Source organism: Giraffa tippelskirchi, chromosome 3, assembly GCF_054371585.1.
Source record: "Giraffa tippelskirchi isolate mGirTip1 chromosome 3, T2T-mGirTip1v1.2.pri, whole genome shotgun sequence".
Lineage (NCBI taxonomy): Eukaryota > Metazoa > Chordata > Mammalia > Artiodactyla > Giraffidae > Giraffa > Giraffa tippelskirchi.
In genome coordinates this window covers 131232035-131251786 of record NC_137277.1, presented here as the reverse complement: position 1 = coordinate 131251786, position 19752 = coordinate 131232035, and the positions used below count along the sequence as shown (strand labels likewise).

General features: G+C 40.5%; 1 protein-coding gene across 17 annotated transcripts in view; it reads right to left on the bottom strand.

The window, feature by feature from the left end:
- The window catches only part of CFAP221 (cilia and flagella associated protein 221), a 119213-nt gene that overhangs the window by 55509 nt on the left and 43952 nt on the right, over positions 1-19752 (bottom strand). For 12 of the 17 annotated variants that reach the window (XR_014078555.1, XM_081575939.1, XM_081575938.1 and 9 more), the window contains 6 exons: positions 16231-16334; positions 11650-11809; positions 5649-5769; positions 5454-5565; positions 5149-5257; positions 1908-1995 (listed from right to left, as the gene is read on the bottom strand). Coding sequence is in view for 16 of the 17 variants with exons in the window: in XM_081575939.1 (XP_081432065.1) it covers positions 1908-1995; positions 5149-5257; positions 5454-5565; positions 5649-5769; positions 11650-11809; positions 16231-16334 (694 nt within the window). In the remaining variant the exon portion in view is untranslated. Of the gene's footprint in view, positions 1-1907; positions 1996-5148; positions 5258-5453; positions 5566-5648; positions 5770-11649; positions 11810-16230; positions 16357-19752 lie in introns of all 17 variants that reach the window. The other 5 variants (XM_081575947.1, XM_081575946.1, XM_081575945.1 and 2 more) reach the window with 2 other exon arrangements.

Sequence of the window (19752 nt, the reverse complement as noted above, 5' to 3'; positions counted from 1 at the left end):
TGGATCACAAAATTGTGAAAACTTCTTAAAACGATGGGAATACCAGAACACCTTAGCTGCCTCCTGAGAAACCTCTATGCAGGTCAAGAAGCAACAGTTAGAATCAGACATGAAACAAGGGACTGGTTCAAAATTGGGAAGGCAGTATGTCAAGGCTGTATATTGTCACCCTGTTTATTTAACTTATATGCAGAGTACATCATGCGAAATGCCAGGCTGGATGAAACACAAGCTGGAATTAAGACTGCAGGTAGAAATATCAACAACCTCAGATATGCAGATAACACTACCTTAATGCAAGAAAGCAAAGAGGAGCCTCTTGATGAAGGTGAAAGAGGAGAGTGAGAAAGCTGGCTTAGAACTCAACATTCAGAAAACAAAGATCATGGCATCTGGTTCCATCACTTCATGGCAAATAGATGAGGAAAAAATGGAAACAGTGACAGACTTTATTTTCTTGGGTTCCAAAATCACTGTGGACAGTGAAATTAAAAGATGCTTGCTCCTTGGAAGGAAAGCTATACAAACCTAGACAGTATATTAAAAAGCAGAACCATCACTTGGCCAACAAAGGTTCGTATACTCAAAGCTATGGTTTTTCCAGTAGTTATGTACAAATGTGACAGTTGGCCCATAAAGGCTGAGTGCTTAAGAATGAGTGTTTTTGAACTGTGGGGTTGGAGAATACTCTTGAGAGTCCCTTGGACAGCAAGGAGATCAAGCCAGTGAATCTTAAAGGAAATCAACCCTGCATACTCTACTGGAGTATGCATATTCCACTGGAAGGACTAATGCTGAAGCTGAAGCTCCAACACTGTGGCCACCAGATGTGAAGATCTGACTCATTAGAAAAGACCCTGATGCTGGGAAAGACTGAAGGCAGGAGGAGAAGGGGTGACAGAGAATGAGATGGTTGGATGGCATCACCAATTCAACGGACATGAGTTTGAGCAAACTCTGGGAATTAGTGAAGGATAGGGAAGCCTGCTGCCATGCTGCAGTCCATGGGGTCACAAAGAGTCAGACCCAACTGACTGACTGAACCTCAACAAAATCAACTATACTTCAGTAAAACAAACAAACAAACAAACAGAAATGAGAGACATCTATGGTTGTCAGCTGTTATCTGAACACAGCTGAGCTCAAACACATGTGGAGTTTGAGACTGTGGATCTCAGGTTCAAAACACAGATTTTGTAGGGAGAGACCTAAATCTCCTCCAGCACAAGTCAAATAAAATAGGCAATTTTAAAAAGGGATTGGCAAAGGTGTTGTTAGAAGAAAGAGGAGAGAGGCTTCTTGTATCTTTATTCAGACTCTACTTATTTCTGATGAACATCTCAGAAGTGAACATTACTGACCATCTCCCTTGAGCAAGAAGTCGCCACCCCTGAGTGTCTGTGCCATTGGGCTCTCATGCCTACTCGATCTGAATCCTCCATCCCTCTTGCTTTTGCTCAGCTTCCTGCTGTGGGCCTGGGCCTCCAGCTTTAGTTTGGACCTGGCTCTGGTGTGGCTCCTGGCCGCTGTCTCTGGGTGTCTCTTATCTCCATGCACTGCAGATCACACCCAGCATTCCAGCCGGAACTGGAGCCATTCCCTGCCTCTAAGTTGGATGCCTGTTTCTTATTTACTACTTTTCAAAACTGTACCGTTGTCGCCTAGGAAGCTTTCTAGTTAGATGAGTCCTCTTTCGCTGTCCCTTGAATCTACACACTATTTAGCGGACATTTCCAGTGACAGGTATGGCCAGCCTCGATTCATTGCTAACGGCGGGCATGTTATCAGCCTCCCCTCCCAACTTAACTGTAAGATCTTTTTTGCCCTCCGGCTGTGACATCTTGCATACAGCAGGAATTCAAAATATTTAGTGAAATAAATGATATCAGATTAGCAGTAATTCTGACCTTGTATTTGTTGTTTACTCTTTGCCGCTCCTCATAAACGTCTTTTTTAAATTTAAAGGACATGTGATCCTTACCGAGGTGCACCTGCCTGGGGAGAAAAAAAACAAAAAACAACTTCCAGAACCCATCAGAATACCACAATCGATTTCAGGATGGAGCATCTCAACTGAACTGCACAGCTGATGCAGGAGAGCACATCAGAGAAGAGAGAAGTTTCAGACACCAGTTACACAAGCAGGGTGAACAACATGCTCCCCACAGGGAAGCTCGTCTTCCAGTGACATGTGCTAAAATATTTATGAATAAAGAGACCTGGACACTCAGTCTCATTCATCATTGGGAAAATGCAAATCAGAGCCACAGTGATGGACTACATCATACCTACTTGGATGGCTATGATAATTGACAAAGATGATGATAGCAATCATAACAAAGGAAAATTACAGGAATTGCCAAGGGTGTGGAGAAACTGGAATGTAAAATGGTATAGTTATGTCGAACACAGCTTGGCTGTTCTCAAAAAGTTACATGTGAATTACCTTGAGACCCAGTAATTCCTCTTCTATGTATACACCCAAGAGCACTGGAAAGGTAAGTTCACACAAAAACTTGTACATAAATGTTCACAGCAGCATTATTTCAAATAGCCCCAAACTGGAAACCTCCCTCCACCAACTGATGAATAAATACAGTGTAGAATGTTGATAAAACAAAACCTTATTCCCCATAAAAATGAATGAAGTACCGATAGATGCTGTGACATGGATGAACTCTGAAAACATGTTTAGTGAAGAAAGTGAAAGTGTTAGTGGCTCAGTCATGTCCAACTCTTTGTGACCCTTTGGACTGTAGCCTGCCAGGCTCCTCTGTTCATGGAATTCTCCAGGCAAGAATACTGGAGTGGGTAGCCATTCTCTCCTCCAGGGAATCTTTCTGACCCAGGTCTCGAATCTGGGTCTCCTGCATTACAGGTGGATTCTTTACTGTTTAAGCCACCAGGGAAGCCCAGTGAAGAAGCCAGTTACTAAAGGTCACATATTATATGACTACATTCATATGAAATGTCCAGAAGGGGCAATACCAGAGACAAACAGTGGTTGAGTGGTTGCCAGGGGCAGGAGAAACAGGAGGATGGGAGCATGACTGCTTCATGCTTACAGGATTCTTTTCGGCAGGAATGCAAAAGTTCTGGAACTAAGTACTGATGGTTGTACAACACTGTGAACATATTAACTTCTGGGGTTGTACACATTAAAATGATGAAAATGGTTCATTTCATGTGATGTGAATTTCATCCCACTTTAAAAAAAAACTCTGGGGGACTTCCCTGGTGTTACATTGGATAGCAGTCCACTTGCCAATACAGGGGACATGAGTTCAATCCCTGGTCTGGGAGGATTCCACATGCTGTGGAGCAACAAAGCTCATGCACCACAACTACAGAGCTGGCACTCTAGAGCCCATGAACCGCAACTACTGAGCCCATGCACAACAACTACAGAAGCCCATGAACCTAGAGCCTGTGCTCCGCAACAAGAGAAGCCACAGCAATGAGAAGCCAGTGCATCACAACTAGAGAGTAGTCTCTGCTCTTCACAACCAGAGAAAACCCACATGTAGCAATGACTCCCCCACCAAAAAAAATTAATTAAAAAAAAAACCTCTCGTATGTAATGTACCCATTATGGAGTCTGACACACGTTCAAAGTATATAGCAGGGGAATTCCCTGGCAGTCCAGTGGTTAGGTACTGGCACTTTCACTGCCAAGGGTCCAAGTTCAATCCCTGGTCAGGGAAATAAGATCTCACAGGCTGAGTGCCAAAAAAAAAGTATATAGTAAAAGTTCTGGAGAACTGTTTAAAAGTTATGGAGAACTGTTTTAAAGGAGATTAAAGAGATACAAAAACTAAATACAAACCATATGATCTTTGATTGGACCTTGGGTTCCCCTCTTCAAAAACCAAAACATCCCTGGTATAGAAGCATTATGGGGACAACTGGGTAAATTTGCATATAGGCTGATGATTTAATGTTGTATCAATGTTAAACTTCTTACAAGTAATTATGGTGATGCTGGAGAATGTCTTTGTTCTTAGGAGCTAAAGCCTTTGGAGGTGAGGCCTCATGGTTACCGGTACCTGCACTCACTTCCAAATGGCTCAGGGAGATGAAAGGAGTGTGTGTGAGTGTGCATTTGCACTTGTGTGTGAGGCACAGTGCTAACAACCGATGACCATACATCAGTGTGTGTGGGTCTCACTGGATGGTTTAAAATCTTTCAACAAAAAGTTGGGAGAAAATATTAAGTGAATAATACATGATCAAAATTGAATTTAGGATATGATTTCAAGCCTGTTACAAAGCAACACAGGAGGAAGGAAAAACACCAGGGTTAACAGTGGTCACTGCATTATACTGATTCTCTTTCCTTTTCTACACTTAAAAAACGTTTTCAAGTTTTTTACAATGATAACATGTCCTTTTATTGTTTTACAATAGGGAAAGAGTTTTTTCTCAAATGGTCCTGGGTAACCTGGCATACCCTCCATTCAACTGAGGCCAGACCCTGAGTACAGACTCACACAAGATTCTGTGAATTCACAGAAGGGGTTGTTTCTCATGAGAGGTGGCAGGGTGCGAACACCTGAGCCCCAGAGTGTGCAGTGAGTTCTCTGTCTGGGCAGTGAGGAAGCAGGGCCGTGACAGGGTGGCCACCTAACCAAACTTTCCAGGAGTCTCTTTTTGAACTCAGCTTTACAGTTTCCATAGTTACTTCAGCTGAGTCTGTACATGTAGATATGTCTTGTGTGGTCTGGTAAAAACCTGCATCTGGATTTGAAAACCTTCACTAGGAGCCTCTCCCACCCCACCTACACTGCCAGGCTCCCCAGATGGCCCCTGGAGCTCACAGCCCAGGGCACAGGGGGCTTGGGTAGGGTGAGAGATAGTCAGGCAAGATTCAGGGTCCCTGAGTCACCCCAGGGAGGGGGTGTCCTGGCGTGAGGGGGGTGCACTTTGGTTCTGTGCTGGTCACACTTAGGAAAGAGCATGGTGTGGTCACATTGATTTACTCCTTATAGAAACTTCACTCTGAAACAAAGTCCATTAAAGGGGAGAAAATAATCAAATGTTTCAAAGGGCATAAAAAGTTATTACATTCATTCATTCTCTGTGTCTCATGGATAAAAAGCCATTACCAAAAACACTATCACTTGATGCAAATAATCGTGGGACACTTACCACTTCAGGTGATTTTCAATCTCTTCACAAGTGTCCTGTCTGACTTTCTGTTCAAAGAGCGCTTCTTTCATTTGTCTTGTTTTGGAAATCTCAGTGCCTTGGTCCAAAACTGAGGGCAGGAGCAAACAATGATTACACCAGTAATCAAATCAGGATCACTGGCAGGGAGAAAAACATTTCTAACGGCAAAATGTAACAGGGCTCTAACTGAGTTTTGTTGCTGCTGCTCATAAGCAGTAAATATGAGAAGCAATAATTCCTTTAGATTCGGCCTGGAGCTGGTTTATGGTGGATTCATTGCTTACCTTCTCTCAATTCTTTAATCTTTAATTTTCCTGGTTCTTGGTTTAAAACAGTTGCCACAGCAAACGGATTCAATAAATCTACTGGAAATCTCAAGTTGTGATATTCGATTTCCTGAGACCAAATCAGGAGAGAAAAGTCACTACCTGGCCTCTCTGTTGTTCTTTTTGTTGTGGTTACCATAATGCCCGCTTTACCTTAATCTTCGGAGGCTTTGCCTTTGCTGCCAATTGGGGAAAAGGTACACGTGTCATTGCCTTTTCTGGAGGAACAACTACTTTCTTAGAAAGAGTATTTACTCTTTCAAATTCTTCCAACCTAGAGTTGAAAACAGATATTAAATGAGTATGTAATGCAACAACTCAAGGCTCCTAACTTTAATTCTTTCCAATAATATCATGACTTATAATCCATTAAATACTATATCTAAACTGATTTTTTTAGCAGTCATGTACGGATGTGAGAGTTGGACCATAAAGAAGGCTGATCGCCAAAGAATTGATGCTTTCAACCTGTGGTGTTGGAGAAGACTCTTTAGAGTCTTTTGGACAGCAAGAAGATCAAACCAGTCAATCTTAAAGGAAATAAACCCTGAATATTCATTGGAAGGACTGATGCTGAAGTTGAAGCTCCAATGCTTTGGACACACCTAATATGAAGAGCCAACTCATTGGAAAAGACCCTGATGCTGGGAAAGATGAAGACATCAAGGGAAGGGGGCATCAGAGGATGAGATGGTTAGATAGCATCACTGATTCAATAGACATGAATTGAGCAAACCCTGGGAAATAGTGGAGGATAGAGGAACCTGGCTTGCTATAGTTCATAGGGTCACAAAGAGTTGGAGACAACTTAGCAACTGAAAAATGACAACAAAACTCAAAATCAACTTGGGTGCTAAAACAGTGGTTTACGAAAATGAACACAAGGTCAGGATGCCAGAGCATAATCATAAACAGTGGGGCAATGGCTATTGTCCTTATTTTCTCAAAGAACATAGTAAGTGGAAAATAGGACATGCTGAAAAATGCTCCTGGCATCCAGTATAATTCATTCCTACGCTGTTGGTTTTCCATGGCTAAATTTATTTACCACACTTAAAAAAACTCTTACATTGATTTATGTGTAAAAGAATAATTATGTCTACTGTTTGTACCAAAATGTTTTTAAAAAGTGATTCCTAATATTGTAAAATGACAATACTATGCAAAGCAATCTATAGATTCAGTACAATTCCTATCAAATTACCAATGGCATTTTTCACATAAATAAAACAAAAAATTTCACAGTTTGTATGGAAACACAAAAGATCCTAAATAGCCAAAGCAATCTTAAGAAAAATGGAGTTAGAGGAATCAAACTCCCTGACTTCAGTCTATACTACAAAGCTACAGTCAACAAAATAGTATGGTACTGGCATTAAAACAGAAATACAGAACAATGGAATAAGATAGAAAGCCCAGAGATAAACCCACACACCTATGGGTACCTTATCTTTGACAAAGGAGGCAAGAGTATACAATGGAGAAAAGACAGTCTCTTCAATAAGTGGTGCTGGGAAAACTGGACAGCTACATGTAAAAGAATGAAATTAGAACACTTCCTAATACCATACACAAAAATAAACTCAAAATGGATGAAAGACGTAAAGGTAAAGCCAGCAACTATAAAATTCTTAGAGGAAAACATAGGCAGAACATTCTTTGACACATATCACAGCAAGATCGTCTTTTGACCCACCTCCTAGAGTAATGGAAATAAAAAGAAAAATAAACAAATGGGACCTAATTAAACTTAAAAGTTTTTGCACAGCAAAGGAAACTACAAACAAGATGAAAAGATGACACTCACAATGGGAGAAAATAATTGCAAATGAAGCAACTAACAAAAAATTAGTCCCCAAAATACACAAGCTGTTGCAGCTCACGCAGCACTCTCTCTCTCTCTCTCTATATATATATATATATATATATATCAACTCAATCTAACAAGGGGCAGAAGACTTAAACAGACTTTGCTCCAAAGAAGACATACAGATGGCCAATAAACACATGAAAAAAATGCTCAACATCACTCATTATTAGAGAAATGTGAATCAGCACTACAGTGAGGTATTATCTCACACTAGTCAGAATGGCCATCATCAAAAAATCGACAAACAATAAACGCTGGAGAGGGTGTGGAGAAAAGGGAACACTCTTGCACTGTTGGTAGGGATATAAATTGATACAGCCACTTTGAAGAACAGTATGGAGATTCCTTAAAAAAAAAACTAGAAATAAATCTACCATATGACCCAGCAGTCCCACTACTGGGCATAAATATACCCTGAGAAAACCATAATTCAAACGACACATGTACCCCAATGTTCATTGTAGCACTATTTACAGTAGCCAGGACATGGCAGCAACCTAGATGTCCACCAACAGATGAATGGACAAATAAGTTGTGGTAATATATACAATGGAATATTACTCAGCCATAAAAAGGAGCAAATTTGAGTCAGTTTTAGGGAGGTGGATACAGAGTGAAGTAAGTCAGGAAGAGAAAAACAAATATTGAATATAAACGCATATATATGAAACCTAGAAAAATGGTACTGATGAACCTATTTGCAGGGCAGGAATAGAGACTCACATATAGAGAAGAGACTTGTGGCTACAGTGGGGGAAGGAGAGGGTGGGATGAATTGAGAGAGTAGCACTGAAACATATACATTACCATATGTAAAATAGATACCATATGTAAAATAGTGTGAAGTTGCTGTATAACACAGGGAGCTCAACACGGTGCTCTCTGATAACCTAGAGGTGTGGGATGGGATGTGGGGGTGGCAGGGAGGTTCAAGAGGGAGAGGACATATGTATACTTATGGCTGATTCATGCTGTTGTACAGCAGAAAGCAACACAGCATTGTAAAGCAATTATCCTCCAATTAAAAAAAAGTGATTCAGGCTAATGTTTGAGATCTTTTCTATAAATGAAAACTGCTTTGAACATGGATAGGTAAAGACAGGGCTGCTTCCATGTCTGCTGCTGCTGCTGCTGCTAAGTCGCTTCAGTCATGTCCGACTCTGTGCGACTCCATAGACGGCAGCCCACCAGGCTCCCCCGTCCCTGGGATTCTCCAGGCAAGAACACTGGAGTGGGTTGCCATTTCCTTCTCCAATGGATGAGAGTGAAAAGTGAAAGTGAAGTCGCTCAGTTGTGTCCAACTCTTTGTGACCCCATGGACTGCAGCCTACCAGGCTCCTCTGTCCATGGGAGTTTCCAAGCAAGAGTACTGGAGCGGGGTGCCATTGCCTTCTCCATCCATGTCTGCAGAAGCTGTTTATTTGTCATGAGGGGTAGTAGAACCATGCTGTGTTCATAAATGCTGCCCATGAAAGCATTTCCTCAAGCACAAGTTTGGTGGGATGACACCTGTCGCTGACACTTCAGAGAGAAGGTGAGAAACTGCTGCCACTTAGGCATTCTGACACTCCATTTGCTTTGGTTGAGCACCTACGGATCCGGCTGCCCTGCATAACACAGGTTATAGGCCTGCAATCCCAAATTCAGTAAGGCCAGTGTGAGAGTCCTGAGAGGTCCCAGGCATGGGAGAACCTGTCCCTGGGTGGGAGGGATGCATACTGATGGATGCACTGTGAGGTGCAAGGATGAGATGCTTGGTTAGGGATGAGCTGTGGCCTGGTGTTTGCATCTCAACAGAGCAGAGCTCTGACACCACCTCTGCCATAAACATTTGGGAAACAACCCAGAACATTTGAGGATGTTAAAAAAAAAAACAGTCTCCTTGAGATGGAACCTTCTACACTGTTAATGGGAATGAAAGTTGGTGCAGTTATTATGGAGAACAGCATGGAGGTTCCTTAAAAAACTAAAACTAGAGCTACCATATGATCTTTCAACCCCCCTCCTGGGCATGTATCTAGAGAAAACCATAATTCTAAAAGATACACGCACCCCTATGTTCACAGCAACACATTTACAATAGCCAGAAACAACCTAGACGTCCATCAACAGATGAATGGACAAAGAAGACGTGGTACACATACCCAATGGAATACTATTTAGCCATAAAACGAACAAAATAATGCCCAACAACATGCATGGACCTAGAGATTACCATACTAAGTGAAGTAAGTCAGAAAAAGAAAGACAAATGCCATAAGATATCACTTATATATATGGAATCTAAAATATGACACAAGCGAACTTATCTACAAAGAGTCAAAGAGAACAGACTTCTGGTTGCCAAGGAGGAGAAGGATGGGGGAGGGAAGTATTAGGAGTTTGGGATTCACAGATGCAAACTATTATATACAGGATGGGTAAACAACAAGGTCCTACTGTATAGCACAGGGAACTGTATTCAACATCCTGTGATAAACCATATGGAAAAGAATATGAATAAGAATATATATATATATGTATGTATACGTATACATGCATATAACAGTCACATTGCTGAACAGCAGAAATTAACACAACAGTGTTAAGTCAATTACACTTCAATCAGAAAAAAAAAACAGTCTCTTTAAGAAGTCTAACTACTAATGTTGATGATGGAAATGAAGGGATACAAGAAAGCGAGAAACCAAGAGTTACATGGAATTGGCAGTGCCAATTGGATGTGAGCTCATCACACATCCAACTCTGAAACAAAAAAAGCACCTGTGAAATCTTCAGAGAACACTGCAGCTGGATCATTTTCCCCCTTCCTGGTGGAATATCTGTGTTCCAGCACTACCTGAAGCCTGGGGAGACAGGCAGGTCTTGAGACATGGTCTTTGAAAATGTCAAGAGTGTTCTAGATCAGATATGAAACTCCAGATGGGAAACCAAAACATAGTTTAGAAAAGGTGTGCATCTGTTCCTGCTTGGAGCTTCTGCCATGCAATGCACCACTGTGTTTAAGAAATGTCTATAGAAGGGTAGACATGTCAAAGTCCCACTCAAGTGATGCCTCTGAGGAGGTCGTTTCTGTGTTGTGGCGCATGTTGTGAGCTGAAAACAGCATTCTTCTCAGTCAGTTAACTGACACCAGGAAAATGAGGACTGTTTTTCTTTTATGTCCAATGTTATCTCTTTATTGGCTGAACTACTTTAGTTTTACTACAGGAACTTGCAAGATTTGGGTTCAGCAGGTCACACTAATATTCAAGCTGCTTTGGCTTCTGAGAAAGAAAATAATAGTATAAATATATCATAAATCATGGAGTTCTTATTTTGATAGTAGGTTGTTATTCTACTTTTAATATGTCTAATGATGTTAATATGTGATGTGAATGTATGTGTGAAGGGGAGAGGAGGAAAATCAACCTTTGCCTTCATCATTTTCAAAATATTTGTAAGGATTTTTCAAGATTAGGATTTATACTGTGAAATTTTTTCCTTTTCATTTCTATAAACATCATGCAAGTTAGAAAACACCATATTAACTAGATATATTTGGATATAAAAATACAAGCTCACATTCACTGGAAATGGAAGTTCAGGGCTAACTGGTTATAGTTAAACCCATGGGTTTAAAACTTAAAAATGGGTTTAAAACTTAAACCTATTTCACATCTTTACTGTGACTTGAGTGCTGAGGGTGCTTTAAGAAAAGCTCCCACCCAGCATGTTTCCATTTCTGCCTTATGTCAAAGGCACTTGTTACACTTGACTTATTTTGGCTCCTGTCTTCAGCATCTTTAGAGTGTGGACCATTTCCCGTGGGGCTTTGCAGTGGACACTGCACAGGACAGGCACTCCACTCATTATAATATTATATTGAAACTTTGAATACAGCTATGTGGTTCTGGCTTCATGACTTGAATTTTTGAATAGACACTAATACACACATGCGGCCAGCAATTCAAACAGCGCACCGATAGTAATCAGTGAAAGAAAGTATCCTCTCCAAAATCTCTTTTCTCAGTCAACTCTTCTCTCTCTTGGCATAAGCAACTACTGCTACAAGCACAGAGATATTCTCTGCATCACTGTTATATTTTAAAGGGTATTTTATGAAGGTTCACTATTTAAGTAAGTTTCAAAATTGAGATAGAATTGACATGTAACTGTTTATTAGTTCCAGGCATATTAAGTAAGGTTTTGATGGCATTCTGCTACAAGAAATAAACAACAGAAAAGATGAAAGGAAGAATTGGGGTTTGGAGGATAAACAGAAGTCTCCCCAGGGAGCCGTACTTTAAAGCCACGTTGGGGCAGCATGTCCCAGTGAAGACACACTCGTACGGTTGAGAGTTGAACTGTGAAATCCACAGCTGCACTTTTATCTGTGCCATCCCATACTGAAACGGGGTAAACTTCACTGTCACATTCATCTTCCCATTCGCCGGGATTATTCCTGGGAGGAAAGACATGAGAAAACATGATGCTTTTTCTTCCTGCCAAGTCCAAGCAAAGAGGCTGACTCTCACACACAGATATATTCTTCCCGTGGGAAGCACAAGTATTTCTAGTATCATTGTATAGTCTTTTCATTAAATACACGTGAATCAACTTCTGCATGTTCACATTCATCTTATTTACCAACTACTACCTTAATCCTTTATACTCATAACTTGATTGTGCCAGTTATATAAACATATGCTATGAGTCAGCATTACTGAGTCAGAAGTGAATTTCCGGAACCATAACCTTTAAGCCATTATTAATAATTCCTGGATATCAATGTTCATGCTGTGAGCCACAAGGAAAATGAAGGAACACACGTAAAAGTTTGTGTCCAAATAATTTGGTTCCCTATATTTTTGTGTAATTTGATTCTCTCATTTTATATCTTCAGGATAGACAACTGTCCTCTCCAAAGGCAAATGTCACATGATGCTTATTTCTCCTTTGTGTCTGGTGCCAACAGGGCTTGGAACGCAATTAGGTGCTCAACAAACATGGAAAGGAAAATAAAAGGCAAGGAGGAGAGAAGGATCAATATGCTAGGTGTGAGAAGGGCTACCATTTCTGACTTCCACTGAATGCTCTCTGGTTTGCTCTCTAGGTGGACTCCTCTGGTCCCCACAGAGGCCTTGCCTGGCAACCCCCCTCCTTCCCATCTAGGGTCCCTCTAAATCTTGGACCACCCTCTGCCTTGCTGCCAACCCCACAGCCCTTTCATTCAGCCATCCAGACATTCACTGAGCGCCTACTAGGTGCCAGGCACTGTTTTAGGCACTTGAGACACAACAGTAAACAAAGCAAAGTCCCAGGGGACTTCCCTGGTGATCCAGTGGTTAAGGCTCTGCCTGCCACTGCAAGGGGTGCAGGATCTATCCCTAGTCAGGGAACTAAGATCACACAAGCCACATGGCACAGCCCAAACACACACACACACACACACACACACACACACACATACACAGCCCCAGAGCTCACAGAGTTTACATGCTGGCCAGAATGGCAAATAAAAAGAAAGAAACAAGTGAATATAAACTCTCAAGTCATGTCATGAACACCGAGTAGGCCATGGGGAAGCAAATCACACACAAGGAGCTATTTGAGACATGGTGAACATCAGGTCTCACGTGAGGAGATGCTGAAGCGGAGGCCTGGATGAGGTGTGGGGCTGCTGCTCCAAGTCCCCAGACACTGGCACTCTGGACCTCATGCCTTGGCCCTTGCTGTTCCCCAGACTAGACGCCCTTCCTCTAGATCTTCCTGTAGCTTCCAATCTTCTAGAATCACCTCTCTGTCATCTGCCTCCCCTAGTTAAGTCTCACAAAAGCAGATGCCTGCTTGTTACTGTGTTCCCAGCTCAATAAATAAAACTTCAAAGCCTATGTCAGCCCACATGTTACAGGAAACTCCTCCTGATGTCCCATCTGCAGAAGCCTCCACCACCCTCCCTCACCAATACCCTGCGGTCCTCTGGTACCACCTGAACTGTCACTCTGCAAAGTTTACCAGTCTCCCAACTAGTCTGGAAGTCCCTAAGGGAGACACCCAGTCCCAGAGCTCTTTTATCTTCTCAGATCCTAAGCGCTGTGGTTCAGAAAAATACATAAAACCCTAAAGACTACACTAAAACACCCACTATTAATAGAGTTACTGGAAGTAAAGTTGCAGGATACAAAATCAATATAGAAAAATCAGTTGTGTTTCTATACACCAACAACACACTATGAGAAAGTGAAATGAAAAAACAATTCCACTTACTATAGCAACAAAAAGAATAAAATTCCTCAAATAATTTTTTTCGTTTTATTGAGGAATAATCAACATACATCTCTGTATAAATTTAAGGTATGAAGCATGATGGTTTGACTTACATATTTGTGAAATAATCACCACTATAGTTTTAATTAACATTCTTCATTCTAAATAGATACAATAAAAAGAAAGCCCAGGAATAAACTTATGCATATATGGTCAATTAATTGGCAACAAAGGATCCTAGAATATACAAAAGGGCAAGGACAATCTCTTCAATAAAGTGTTGGGAGAACTGGACAGCCACATGCTAAAGAATAAAACTGAACCACTATCTTATACCACATACAAAAGTAAATTCAGGAGGGAGGATTAATTTGGAGTTTGGGATTAACAAATATATTCTATTGTACGTAAAATGGATAAGCAACAAAGACCTACAGTATAGCACAGGGAACTTTACTCAATATCTTGTAATAACAACCTATAAGGGAAAATAATCTAAAAAGTGACTATATTTTGTATATATACAACTGAGTCACTTTGCTGTACACCTAAAACTAACACAACATTGTAAATCAACTATATTTCAATAAAAAATTAAAAGATTAAAAAAATGATATTTCAAAATGGATTAAAGACTTGAATGTAAGAACTGACAATATAATTCCTAGAAGAAAACAAAGAGAAAAGCTCCTTGACATTGGTCTTGACAATGATTTTGGGAATTTGATACCAAAAGCAAAGGCAACAAAAGCAAAAACAAATGAAACTACATCAAGTTCAAAAGCTTCTGCACAACAACAGACGACATCAACAAAATGAAAAGACAACCTATGGAATGGAAGGAAATATTTGTAAATCACACATCCAATAAGGCATGAATACCCAAGATACACAAGGATATCATATAACTCAATAACAAAACACCAAGATAATCCAACTTTTTCAGAGACGAGAGCAGTAACCTGTAGACCAACCAGACCTCCGCCCCCAACTTTTTCAAATGAGCAAAGGACCCAAATAGACACTTTTCCAAAGAAGATACACAAATGTCCAACAGGTATATGTTCAACATCACTAATTATCAGGAAAATGCAAATAAAATGAGATTATCATCTCACACCTGTTAGAATGGCTATTGTCAAAGAGATAACAAGTCCTGGCAAGAAGGTAGAAAAAAGGGAACACTTGTGCAGTGCTGGAAATGCAAACTGGTATAGTCACTATGGAAAACAGTATGGAGGTTTCCTCAAAACCTAAGGAATTATCATATGATCCAACAGTCTCACATCTGGGTCTATATATGCAAAGGGAATGAAATCATTATTTTGAAGAGACAGATGTACTCCCATGTTCACTGCAGCATTATTCACAATATCCAAGGCTATGAAAATACTCTGTGTCCATTGATAGATGAAAGGATAAAGAAGATGTGGCATATACATACATACATACATACATACATACATACATACATACATACATATATATATAATGCAATATTATTCAGTGTTAAAGAAGAAGGTAATCCTGCCATTTGTGACAACATGTATGAACTTGTATGGCATTATGCTAAGTAAAATAAGCCAAAAACAGATACTGCAAGGTATCATTTACATACACATTCAGAAGAAAAGAGTCCAATTCTGAGAAATAGAGAGTTGAAAACAGTTACCAGGGCTAGGGGTGGGGGGTGGTGGTGGTAAGGAAAAGTTGGTAAAAGGGTACAAACTTTCAGTTATAGAATGAATAAGGTCTGAGGTTTTAACGTAAAACAAGGTGACTATATTTTAAATTCGCTGAGAGTAGAATTTAAATGTTTCACCAATAAAAAAGGCAGCTCTGTGAGGTGATGGATATTAATTAACTCAATGACAGAATCCTTTCACGATGTGTACACACGTCAAATCATCACATTATATACTTAAAAAGCTTATAATTTTACGTATAAAATTATATCCATATCATATACACGTCAATTATACCTCAATAAATCTGAAAAAACACGAAACAAAAACAAAGCTATTTTAGGATTCACAGCAGGCCACAATGGGTGGATATTTAAATCCCAAACCTAAGCATCAAGAGAGAAACTGGGAAGCAGAAGTCAGTTCAGACGGAGATTTTATTCTCAGAGGTCCTAAGCATCTTTGGGATCTATATCCTTTGGGGCGTGCAAAGACAGATGGTCCGTGCCACATGTGAGACAAATTCCTTAGACCCTTCACTAAGATTCTGAAGACTTGAGTAGATATAATATTCCCATTTTATTTGAACCTGAATTAAAGGTGACTATGAAACCATGTAAGTACCAGGAGTCAAAACTAGAATTAGAATGGATTAACTCCTGATTTCAAGTTTTGACTCTGGGGGGCAATTGACCTGAACATAAATTATAAGTTATCTGCATGATATAGATTATCTCAAACTGTGTTTACTCCCAAGTTTCTGGTTCTGATTTAATTTGTCAGATATGTAAAGTCTGTTACTGTTACACATTTGAAAATAACACATTCTAATGTGGCTTATTCTCTTTCATAACTTGAGACCTACTTTCCAAGCCATCTTCAATCTGAGAACTCTCAGGAAATTGGCAACTTGAGAATTAATTCTCCTTACCTGATGTTGGCTCCACAGTAAAGGCCTGATGAGGATGAACCACAGTGACGTGAAACTCGAAATCCACAGGGCAACTGCACCACAAAGGAATCACATAGCTTTTGCTGCAAAAAAAGAAGAAGAAAACTGCAAAATATTATTTTTCTTTATAACTAGCTCTTTTGGTATCAAAGAATACTCAGGTTATGTAATAAACAACCACAACCACGAGGAGAGTCAACCCTCACACACTCATTCCCGGGTGACAGCTAGCCTACAGCACCTTCTGGGTGCTGGGCCAGGGGCATGTCTCACAGAGCCCTGAGCCTATCCTGATGGCAAAGTGAAATGACCCTTTTGCAGTAGTAGTTTTGGGGATACAGTAGATTTCAAATATGGTTTGAAAAATGATACCAGGATTAGTTCTACTTGGCTTTAAATTCATTATTTGGAAATATTCCAAATATAAAGAAAATATTGAAAATAATAAAAGAAAGATTCCTTTATCCACTACCAAGCTCTATAAAATCTTCCGCTTTGGGTAAACCAATGTCTTATTTTAACAGATATAAAACGTGCAGAACAGTTGAAGCTCCCTGTCTACCTCTCCCTGGTCCTCTGCTCCTTCTTGCCTCCCCAGGGGTGACCTCTACCTGTATTCACCATCATCCGCACGGATTTTAGAAATATCACCACATACGTATGTACCCATAAAATGTATCTTATTTATCACTTGTTTTCAATTATACTGCTCTAAAACATGCTAGTTTTGCCCAGCATTATGCTTATGAGATTGATCCATGATGACATACGAAGTTCTGTTCGTTTGTTTTAACCAGCGATAAGTAGTTTGTTGTTTGTTGACATTATCTTTCTCTCTCTGCTCTTGTGCTAAAAGGTGTATAGGTTGTTTGTGCCTTTTCACTGCTTCAGTGTGGTGATGACAGTCCTTTGGGGGACTCCTTACACGTGTGGACCAGAGCTGCTCTAGCTGTGACTGAGAAATGGAATTACTGGTTAGCAATAAAGTGAAACTATCAGCTTTGCTAGGTACAGCCTAAGTGCCCTCTGAAGCACTTGAACCAATTTATCCTCCCATGAGCAGCATCTGATTACCAACACAGGATTCTCAGACATTGTAACTTCTTCCAACTTGATAGGGGTGAAATAGTATGTCACTTTATTTTCATTTCTTTGAGGTTGATCCCACTCATTTTACCCATTGGGTTTCCTCTTCTATGAATTGCCTGTGTGTATTCTTTGCCCATTTTTCTACTGGATTGTTCTATTCTCTTATTAACTTGGAAATTTTAGATATTAATGTTTTCAATTACATCCATTGATATAAAGTCAAGATAAGGGTCATTATACAGAGTAATCACTTCTGCCAACAGTGAGATGAATACTTCATAGCTTTTTAATTTTTTTAACCAACTCATAAATTCTGTCCTAAATCGGGCTCTACTAGAAGTATCAGTTTATCCATCTTAACTGTATGAGATGCTTTCTAATTCTGAAATACAGGGTACCTAAAAGTCATTACGTTTTTCGAGGCAATTCAGCCTAACCACACTCAGGCCCCAGTGAGCATCAGGTACTTTACAGCACTGGGTAGATAAAGCTAACATTACATATTACGTGTCTCTCAAGATGATAAATGACACTGCTCAAACCTGGTCCCTGAAGATTAGGTGAGTGACTTACAAACCACCGGGGCTGTATGGGCCTCCAGTCAGTATCCCCAGGGGTCTGCTCAGAGCTACCTCAGCAGTTGCTCAGGGATCCTCTGCTAAAAGTTGAATGTTTACATTTTCCTGAACTAAAACAAACAAACAAAAACTGATAGTGCTTTTTATATTTACCCAATCTGTAGCTAACTTCAGAGCTCTGATAATTCCCATAGAAAAGGTGTCAGAGTATTTGTTTAATGATGATTACATGAAGCCAAGTTCCTGATGCATTAATCAGTCGGAAAAACAAACAATTCCTTAAGGGCACAAAATTCCAAGTGGCTTGATTCAGGAGACACAGCAGTGCCAGGCATACACAGGCAGTGGAAAAACTGAACTTGGCTTTCATCGTTGCTGTTCTTACTACGAATGTCAAATTATGTGACTGGCTTCCTTCATCATAAATCAAGGGCGGAGAAGGCAATGGCACCCCACTCCAGTACTCTTGCCTGGAAAATCCCATGGACGGAGGAGCCTGGTAGGCTGCAGTCCATGGGGTCACTGAGAGTCAGATACGACTGAGCGTCTTCACTTTCACTTTTCACTTTCATGCATTGGAGAAGGAAATGGCAACCCACTCCAGTGTTCTTGCCTGGAGAATCCCAGGGACGGGGGAACCTGGTGGGCTGCCGTCTATGGGGTCGCACAGAGTCAGACATGACTGAAGCGACTTAGCAGCAGCAGCAGCAAATCAAGGGTGATCTACATTAATTTGGGTCAAGAGAAATTCTGGCAGATAGGAAGCTTAGTTTATTTAGAAGTTTTCCATATGTGAAGAAACAGAATCCCATTAGATTTTGGGGGTCTTAAAAATTCTCAACTAAATTTCATTGCTAAAATACAATAAAAAGTGACTGGCAGTGAAGAAACATGAATAAATATACATATCCACACGGAACAACAGACTGGTTCCAAATAGGAAAAGGAGTATGTCAAGGCTGTATATTGTCACACACGGAACAACAGACTGGTTCCAAATAGGAAAAGGAGTATGTCAAGGCTGTATATTGTCACCCTGCTTATTTAACTTATATGCAGAGTACATCATGAGAAATGCTGGGCTGGAAGAAACACAAGCTGGAATCAAGATTGCCGGGAGAAATATCAATAACCTCAGATATGCAGATGATACCACCCTTATGACAGAAAGTGAAGAACTAAAGAGCCTCTTGATGAAAGTGAAAGAGGAGAGTGAAAAAGTTGGCTTAAAGCTCAACATTCAGAAAACTAAGATTATGGCATCTGGTCCCATCACTTCATGGGAAATAGATGGGGAAACAGTGGAAACAATGTCAGACTTCATTTTTTTGGGCTCCAAAATCACTGCTGATGGTGACTGCAGCCATGAAATTAAAAGATGCTTACTCCTTGGAAGGAAGGTTATGACTAACCTAGAGAGCATATTGAAAAGCAGAGACATCACTCTGCCAACAAAGATCTGTCTAGTCAAGGCTATGGTTTTTCCAGTAGTCATGTATGGATGTGAGAGTTGGACTATAAAGAAAGCTGAGTGCCGAAGAGTTGATGCTTTTGAACTGTGGTGTTAGAGAAGACTCTTGAGAGTCCCTTGGACTGCAAGAAGATCCAACCAGTCCATCCTAAAGGAGATCAGTCCTGGGTGTTCATCGGAAGGACTGATGTTGAAGCTGAAACTCCAATACTTTGGCCACCTCATGCAAAGAGTTGACTCATTGGAAAAGACCCTGATGCTGGGAAGGATTGGGGGCAGGAGGAGAAGGGGACGACAGAGGATGAGATGGCTGGATGGCATCACTGACTCGATGGACATGGGTTTGGGTAGACTCCAGGAGTT